The sequence below is a fragment of the Chiloscyllium plagiosum genome, unplaced genomic scaffold (genome assembly GCF_037043375.1).
Source record: "Chiloscyllium plagiosum isolate Xiang-an unplaced genomic scaffold, Cpla_swu_hap1 HiC_scaffold_48, whole genome shotgun sequence".
NCBI classification, from domain to species: Eukaryota; Metazoa; Chordata; class Chondrichthyes; order Orectolobiformes; family Hemiscylliidae; genus Chiloscyllium; species Chiloscyllium plagiosum.
The window spans coordinates 17,865,448-17,875,028 of NW_028270186.1; the positions used below are offsets into that span (position 1 = coordinate 17,865,448).

Genomic DNA, 9,581 nt, shown 5'->3' on the forward strand with positions numbered 1-9,581 from the left:
ATCTTTGCCCCCTCACCTTAAACCATAGCCCTCTAGTTCTGGACTCCCCCATCCCAGGGAGAAGACCTTGTCTGTTCACCCTATCCATGCCCCCTCTCATGCCCAGACTTGGAGTATTGTGTCACACTTGGAATATTGTGTTCAGTTCTGGTCGCCGCATTATAGGAAGGACGTGTATAAGAGCTACCGCAGTTTTAGGTGGTAATTTAGATTCCCTACAGTGTGGGGACAGGCCCTTCAGCCCAACTAGTCCACACCGACCGTCCGGAGAGTAACCCACCCAGACCCATTTACCCTCTGACTAATGCACCTAACACTACGGGCAATTTAACATGGCCAATCCACCCCAACCTGAACATCCCTGAGCACTATGGGTAATTTAGCATGGCCAATCCACCCCAACCTGAACATCCCTGAGCACTATGGGTAATTTAGCATGGCCAATCCACCCCAACCTGAACATCCCTGAGCACTATGGGTAATTTAGCACGGCCAATCCACCCTAACCTGCACATCCCTGAGCACTATGGGTAATTTAGCATGACCAATCCATCCTAACCTGTACATCCCTGAGCACTATGGGTAATTTAACATGGCCAATCCACCCTAACCTGAACGTCCCTGAGCACTATGGGTAATTTAGCATGACCAATACACCCTGACCTGCACATCTCTGAGCACTATGGGTAATTTAGCACGGCCAATCCACCCTGACCTGCACATCCCTGGGCACTACGCGTAATTTAGCATAGCCAATCCACCCTAACCTGCACATTCCTGAGCACTATGGGTAATTTAGCACGGCCAATCCACCCTAACCTGCACATCCCTGAGCACTATGGGTAATTTAGCATAGCCAATCCACTCTAACCTGCACATCCCTGAACACTATGGGTAATTTAGCATGGCCAATCCACTCTAACCTGCACATCCCTGAACACTATGGGTAATTTAGCATGGCCAATCCACCCTAACCTGCACATCCCTGAACACTATGGGTAATTTAGCACGGCCAATCCACCCTGACCTGCACATCCCTGGGCACTACGCGTAATTTAGCATGGCCAATCCACCCTAACCTCCACATCCCTGAACACTATGGGTAATTTAGCATAGCCAATCCACTCTAACCTGCACATCCCTGAACACTATGGGTAATTTAGCACGGCCAATCCACCCTAACCTGCACATCCCTGAGCACTATGGGTAATTTAGCGTTGCCAATCCACCCTGACCTGCACATCCCTGGGCACTACGCGTAATTTAGCATGGCCAATCCACCTTAACTGCACATCTTTGGATTGTGGGAGGAAACCCACACAGACACAGGGAGAATGTGCAAACTCCACACAGACAGTTGCCAGAGCTGGAATCGAACCTGGGTCCCAGGTGCCGGGAGGCAGCAGTGCTAACCACTGAGCCACCATGCTGTAGTGTGAGGGTTTCATAAAAAGAAATATAACCAGGAGATTTAGAGTCTCCTGAGTTTAGGGCGCTGACTCTGTGCTGGCTGGTGCTACCGTCAGTGTGTTACTGCGGTTGTTGGTTTCGTGCATTTTTGGAGGAGACTGATTCTTGAGCTGGCTGGTTTACAAAGCCAGTTGCGTTAACTGGTATTCTTTCCTTTATTATTGAGGACTGATTTCGAAAAAAGAAAGGAAGATAAAAAAGAAATATTGGAAGGATGTGGAAGCTTTAGAGAGGAGGTTGACCAGGATGCTGCCGGGACTGGAGGGCAGGTCTCATGAAGACAGGTTGAGGGAGCGAGGACTTTTCTCATTGGAGTGAAGAGGGATGAGAGGCCTAGATAGAGTGGAGAGCCAGAGACTTTTTTCCCAGGACGGAAATGGCACTCACGGTGGGCGCATAATTTGAAGGTGATTGGAGGAAGGTTTCGGGGGAGATGTCAGAGGTCAGTTCTTTACACAGAGAATGGTGGGAATGCACTGACAGCGGTGGGAGTAGAGTCAGAGACATCAGGGGCATTAAAGCGACTCTTGGATAGGCCCGTGGATGATAGTACAATGAAGGGCGTGTAGGTTAGTCTGATCTTAGAGTAGGATTAAAAGGCCGGCACAACATCGAGGGCCGAAGGGCCTGGACTGTGCCGTACTCCCCTGTGCTCATTGTTCTATGATTTTCGAAACCTCTATAAGGTCACCCCTCAGCCTCCGAGGCCCCAGGGAAAATAATCCCAGCCTATTTGGCCTCTCCCTGTAGCTCGAACCCTCGTTTTCTGAACCCTTTCGAGTTTCACACTGTCGTTCCTGGGAGCAGGGAGACCAGAACTGAACGCAGTTGGGTTGGCCCAGCCATCGGTAAAGATGGCCCCCCCGTGTTGAAGAGCAGCCCGAGCACGGTCTCACCTCACTGACGTACGGCCTCTTCAGCCCCTGGCCGGGCAACTGCTGTGGCTGCCGTCCCCCCAGGTAGCCGTGCTGCGGCGCGCACTGGCTCTGGGCGTTGAACGCGGCGTGGATCGGGGGCGGGCGTGGCTGGCTCACGGAGATGCCCGGCTGCCCCACCGCCCCCGGCACTCCCCCGACGGCCGTTCCTGTGGACATCTGGGTTAGGCCCCTGGCTCCCGAGTGAGTCAGGTACTGGCTACTGTAGGGCTGCGGTGCACTGATCTGCGAAACAAGATGGCGTGGAGGGGTTAGAAACAAACGTTGCTCGGCTGTTATGTCGAACCCCTTTCCAAGCACCTAAAACCAAAATGGCCGGAGAGCCTCACCTTGCATCTTGATTCGGTAAAAGACGACAAATGTAACCTACCTCTCACACATCCCCCCCCCCCAAGTCTGTTATCAAGGAGTGGCCAAATAAAAGGAAATCACTCTATCATTAACAAGTAACAATTTACTTACCTAATGAACAACTTAACAAAACCACTAATAAACCGGTTAATTCCCCTTGCCAGTATTCCTGAAGAAACACCATTCTAAAGCTATGCTGTTCCAATAAATACAAATCCCACTTATAGACCAAGACAGCAGAATTTAGTCTCTCAAGGTTACAGCCAGGTTATGTCCTCCACACCTTCCTGTGTTATCTCCAATGATCCTTTTTTCATGAACACCTCCTCCTTCAGATCCTTGCATCAGGAACACCGGTCCCCGCTGGATACTGGTCAGGCAACTTAATTTATCTAAGAGGGCTCTCCTTTATATTTAGCTGATGGTTACTCTGAGAGCTGAGACGGCCAATCTCCTCAGATGCTCTCTGCCGATTTTTAAACGCCATCTTCTTTCATCCCTTGATGACCTATTCATTTCTTTACAATCACGTTGGCGCGAGGTTGTCAAAGCCATCAGATTTCAATTTAATTGGTCCTTTATCATCAAGCGCCAATTTTACATTAATTGGCTAAATTTAAAAACCTGTTGGCTTGGTAAAAATGCCATTTTACTCGCTAACAGGAAAATGTTTCAATTTTTGAGCACTTGCCAACTGGCAAGTTTTCAAATTGCTAAGCATAGAGAGAGAGAGGGTGAAATAACACAACATCCTTTAAAGGGACCACACACACTTCCCCCCCCCCCCCAACCCCAACCCGATCATTTTACAAACATCAAATTCAAACATCCTGCCTTCCAATCCACAAATACTCTACCCAACTTCGCAATACACAGAACTTAGAGGGATGGACTGATGTAGGATTTCATCCTGTATTTACCCAACGGGCGTAGGAATTTCTTGGTCTTGCCAAGTCGACTTTGTCAGTCAAAGGAGTAAACAGTTCCCCTGGCGCCATCTCCGTGGCAACACTGTGACCAATCAGAGCACGCAGCCTTTCTCTTGTGCGGTGGGGAGTTGTTGCTCCCTTTGAGATTTGGCACTCTTGCATGGGTGTCCAGATCGAGGGCGAGCAGCAAGGTTCACAGGAGCGTCACTTCAAGCAGTGAAGAGGAGCTCGGATTGGGGAAGTACTTTGGTCGAGAATGCTGAACTCTGACATCAGTGAGGTCAGCAGTGTCACTACATTCAGCCTCGGGATTCCTGGATCAGGAGGCTGATCCATGTTTCCCGCTCCGGATGTTTAAGGGTGGAGCTGCTTCTGCAGCAAGCCAATTCATGCCCCGGATTCACAGAGTTCAGGGACTCCCTGGTTCCTTTTAAAAACGTGGACTCTGCTTCTCCACCTGCGTGCTAATGGGGACAGATTCTCCCCGTCTCTCCTCTGTAAGAACACCTCGACCAAACGTCCCCCTCAACTCTCAGGTCGCACGGTGGCTCAGTGGTTAGCACTGCTACCTCGCAGCACCAGGGACCCGGGTTCAATTCCACTCTCGGGCGACCACCTGTGCACGGTTTGCACGGTCTCCCCGTGCCTGCGCGGGTTTCCTCCCACAGTCCAGGGATGTGCAGGTTAGGGTGGATTGACCGTGCTAAATTACCCATAGTGCTCAGGGATGTGCAGGTTAGGGTGGATTGACCGTGCTAAATTACCCATAGTGCTCAGGGATGTGCAGTATAGGGTGGGCTGTCCATGCTAAATTACCCATAGTGCATCAGGGATGTGCAGGTTAGGGTGGATTGGCCATGCTAAATTACCCATAGTGCTCAGGGATGTCCAGTATAGGGTGGGCTGGCCATTCTAAATTACCCATAGTGCCCAGTGATGTGCAGGTTCAGGTGGGTTGGCCGCGCTAAATTACCCGTAGTGCCCAGGGATGTGCAGGTTCGGGTGGGTTGGTCATGCTAAATTACCCCACAGTGTTCAGGGATAGAACATAGAACATAGAAAAATACAGCGCAATACAGGCCCTTTGGCCCTCGATGTTGCGCCGACCCAAGCCCACCTAACCTACATTAGCCCACTATCCTGCATATGCCTATCCAATGCCCATTTAAATGCCCATAATGAGGGAGGGTCCACCAGTGCGACTCAGAGTGCTCTGGGATGTGCAGGTTAGGGTGGAATGGCCATGCTAAATTACCCATAATGTTCAAGGATGTGCAGGTTAGGGTGGATTGTAAATGACCCCACAGTGCCAAGGGATGTGCAGGTTAGGGTGGATTGGCCATGCTAAATTACCCACAGTGCCCAGAGATGTGCAGGTTAGGGTGGATTGGCCGTGCTACATTGTCCCATAGTACTCAGGGATGTGCTGGTAAGCATGGGAAATGCAGGGTAATATGATAGGGGGAATGGGTCTGAGGGGGAATGGGTCTGGGTGGGATGCTCCTGTTCACATAATCAGTGTGAACTTTGTCGTCTGGAGGGATCCTACGAACCCTAGCTTCTCCAGTCTACCAACACAATTGCAGGCCCCTAATCCCTGGAAACCTTTGACTCAGTCCTTCATGGTAAAGAATTTACATCCCTTTGCGAAGGGAAGTGTGCTTAATTGAGAAATTGGGACCCAAGGTGCATATCTTATGGTGAACGAGGCCTCACTGAGGCCCTGCGCATACAGCCGAGTCTGAATCTAGCTGAGAGGGCATTCTGCAAGAAATACACTGTCCTCAAAGATAAAAAAAAATGAATGCACTCGGAATGTCAGGTGCTGGTAACATCTGTGGAGAGAAACAGAGATGATGTTTCAGTTACCTTGCATTTACAAGGTATGTTGGAATGCCTGGTGCCCAGGGATGTCAATCTGGCTTCCCAGCATCCACTTGGAGCTCCCATGATTCCTTGGGAGCCCCACCATCTTGCTCTCAATTACTCTCCCTTCAGTCCCACTCTTCTGCTCCTTCAAACTGATCCCTGCTGAAATGCTGACTGCCTCTCACCTCACTGTGTTTCGCTCTCACCTCAACTGCAATCGCTATTAATTCCCCCTCTCTAGGTGTTCGCACGTCCCTTTCCCCACTCTCTCCTTCAAATCTACCCTCCGCCACCGCTTTCTTCGAAATTAGCGGCCGGACTCGACGGGCTGAATGGCATGCTTGCTGCTCCCATATCAATGGCAACCCTGCGTTATGAAGTTGAAGGAGTGTGCTGTACCTTTAAGAGAGAGCGAACGCTGTTTCGCCCTGAGAGCTTACAAGCGCCTGTCACATGACCAGCGTGTACTGGAAAATTGAAAAGATGTAACATTTGGCTGTGACACGGATACCTGAGTTTTGGTTGCTGTTTTGACAACAATTCAAATCCAACCAATCAGTTTAAACTATGCCCCAGGATACTAAAACACAATCGATTCTGAATTTATTGTTGCGGGGTGGCAATAGTCATCAAGGGAGGGGGGCAGCGGGGAGGGATTGTGGAGGAGGGCGGGATCGCCTCTCTTACCATTGCGTACGCTCCCACATGTTCCTGGCTCTGCCTCTCCTGCAGGGCAGCGACTGTTGCCGTGGCGGCGATGGTTGCCGTGGCGGCGGCGACGGCGACAGCAGCGGCCGCCGGCTGGGTGAAGCGGGCCAGGGGCCCGGAGTGCGAAGGCAGGCCCATCCCCTCGGAGGGTGACACTGGGCCGCCCGGATAGCTGCAAAGGTGGGCAAGGAAGTCAGGAGCACAGAGAGAGAGAGAGAGAGAGAGAGAGAGAAGGTTACAGCCTGGGAGGTGCCATCTTTTTCTTTCGGGGCCAGTCTTCCAACCGAGACATGCCCCGTGCCACCCCTACGCAGCTGTCTGCGGGATCGTGCTGTGCACAAATGGGCTGCCGCGTTTCCTCCCGGCAGCCATCTTTCTTTCACCTTCCCGTTGAGATTCTTAACACTCTCCTCCACGCAATCTTCACAAATCACGGGAACAGGGCTTTTCAAAAGCGACCTCACCCAGGCATCGAGGCTGACGGCACAGAATGAGGCCCTTCGGCCCATCACATCTGCGCCGGTCAGAAGCCGACCACCTCACTGTTCTAACCCCCGTTTCCCCAGCACGTGCCAAATAGCCTTGGCACGGCGAGTGCCCCATCTAAATCCTCCTTCAGTATGTCGAGAGTTTCTGCCTCTCCCCTCCTCCCCCTGGCAGGCACAGACTTCCAGATTTCCCAGCAGCCTCTGGGGGAAAACATGTTTCCTCACGGTCCCCCCCCTCCTGCCCCTTCCTTTCAATCTATCCATCCCCCTCCCTCCCCCCCCCCCCCAGGTCATTAATTCCCTCCATCAAGGGGAAAAGTTCGACCCTATCGATACCCCTCACCCTCTTATCCGTCTCAATCATGTCCCCTCTCCACCTCCTCCGCTCCGACGGAAACAAGCCCCTCCCCCAGTCTGTCCCAATCTCTCTTCAAGAACTGAAACCGTCCCCCTGCCCCCAACCCCGAACGAGGCACCATCCTGGTAAATCTCCCTCTGCCCCCTCTCTCCCAGTGCTATCCCATCCCTCCTATAATGTGGATGCCCACAATACTCTCGCTGCGTGGCCTCACTCCCGTTGTGTACAGTTCCCAGCCAAACCCTCCCTGCTCTTGAATCCTACACCTCAGTTAATGAAGGCAAGTATCCCATAATCCTTCTGAACCTTTATCCCCCCCCCCCCCACCCCTCCCCTGTCCTGCTACCTTAGGGGACCGGTGTACACCAAACTCCCTCATGCATTCCCTTGCCTTAAAACATTTGCAGTGGGTTAATTGCTTTGTTTTTCACTTGGCTCCCCTAAGAACCCCGAGACAGCTTCTAATTTTCTCCTTCTTTGTCAACTGTCGAGCTGATCTGAGCGGCACTTTGATGGAAAGTTCAGGAGAAACTGAGCAGGCAAAATTAGCTAGCCACCAGGATACACAAACATCAACCAAGCCACAGAAAGACCCTGACCCTCTCTCACTAGTATCCTCACATGCGGATGAGGAAGGACACCACTTGGACTGAGACAACACACCCGTCCTAGGACAAGCCAAACGGAGGCACGTGCGAGAATTCCTCGAAGCCTGGCAATCCAACCGGAACTCTATCAACAAACACGTCGACTTGGACCCCATTTACCACCCCGCTGAGAGAAATGACGTCACCACAGGAAATGACATCGCCATCCCAGGAAACCCAAATTAAAAGCGGGCTACACCAACAGGACTTCACCGGAGGCTCACTGATGATGTTACCTAGTATGGTGACGAAACGTCAGGAAACGAGCCTTCCGGCTCACCGAGCAAACCTACAGCCAGAACTCAGCGGGTGTGTGGAGAGAGAGAGAGAGAGAGAGAGAGAGAGAGAGACAGAGAAACCGCGTTGAAGTTTCGAGTCTCCTATGACATCTGTAACTGGACTACCTGCGGAGTCATACAGCAGAGAAACAGACCCTTCGGTCTAATCAGTCCGTGCTGACCATAATCCCAAACCAAACTAGTCCCCCCTGCCTGCTCCTGACCCGTATCCCTCTAAATATTATTTATTCATCTACTTATCTAAAGGACTTTGAAACATCGCCACCCCACCACCATCTGAAAGTTCAGTCCACACACGAACCATTCTCTTTGGGAAAAGAAAATTGCCCCTCATGTCTTTTTAAAACCATAAAAATGTGCCCCCTTGTCTACGAAATCCCCCATCTGAGAAGAAAGATACCTGCCATTCACCTTTTCCATGACCCCTCACGATTTTATAAACCTCTATAAGGTCACCCCTTAAACCTCCTACGCTCCAATGTAAAATGTCCCAGGCTATCTTCATAACTCAAACCTTCCATACCCAGCAATGTCCAGGTATATCACTTCTGAACCCTCTCCAGTTTAATAATATCCTTCCTACAACTGGGTGACCAGAACTGGGCACAGTACTCCCAGAAGAGGCCTCACCAATGTCCTGTACAACCTCAACGTGACGTCCCAACTTCTCATCACAACTGGGACAATCTAGATTCAACTGAACGGCAAAAGAGGAAGAAAATACCATTTTCATTGGACTCAGAGAGACGTACAGACCCTTCGGTCCAACCCGTCCATGCCGACCCAGATATCCCAACCCAATCTCGTCCCACCTGCCAGCACTTGGCCCATCTCCGTCCAAACCCTTCCTATCCATGTCCCCACCCAAATGCCTATTAAATGTTGCAATTGTATCAGCCTCCACCACTTCCTCTGGCAACTCATTCCATACACATACCACCCTCTGTGTGAAAAGGTTGCCCCTTAGGTCTCTTTTATATCTTTCCCCTCTCATCCTAAACCCATGCCCCGCTAGTTCTGGACTCCCCCATCCCAGGGAAAAGACCTTGTCTATTTACCCAATCCATGCCCCCTCATGATTTTATAAACCTCTATAAGGTCACCCCCTCAGCCTCTGACGCTCCAGGGAAAAGAGTCCCCAGCCTATTCAACCTCTCCCTCCACCTCCCCCCACCCCTCTACACACACACACACACAAAAAACATACACACACTCTCCCCATCTCTCTCTCACACTCACACACACACACTCTCTCTCTCACACACACTCTCTGTCATACAAAAACACACAAAAACTCTCTCCCCCCTCTCAAATTCACACACACACACTCCCAAACAGACACACACAAAAACTCTTTCTCTCTCTCTCTCTCTCCCTCCCCTCCAACATCGGATGGCATGGTGGCTGCTGCCTCACAGCACCAGGGACCTGGGTTTGATTCCAGCCTCGGGCAACTGTCTGTGTGGAGTTTGCACATTCTCCCCGCGTCTGCGTAGGTTTCCTCCGGGTGCTCCGATTTCCTCCCAC

At 51.3% G+C, this 9,581-nt stretch overlaps 1 protein-coding gene across 3 annotated transcripts in view; it reads right to left on the bottom strand.

Moving 5' to 3' along the window:
* The window catches only part of LOC122542986 (zinc finger MIZ domain-containing protein 1-like), a 92,300-nt gene that overhangs the window by 56,791 nt on the left and 25,928 nt on the right, over window positions 1-9,581 (bottom strand). For all 3 annotated transcript variants that reach the window (XM_087984390.1, XM_087984389.1, XM_087984388.1), the window contains exons 5-6: window positions 6,242-6,434; window positions 2,367-2,630 (exon numbers count right to left, since the gene is read on the bottom strand). In XM_087984390.1, coding sequence (XP_087840516.1) covers window positions 2,367-2,630; window positions 6,242-6,434 — 457 coding nt within the window. The remainder of the gene's footprint in view (window positions 1-2,366; window positions 2,631-6,241; window positions 6,435-9,581) is intronic.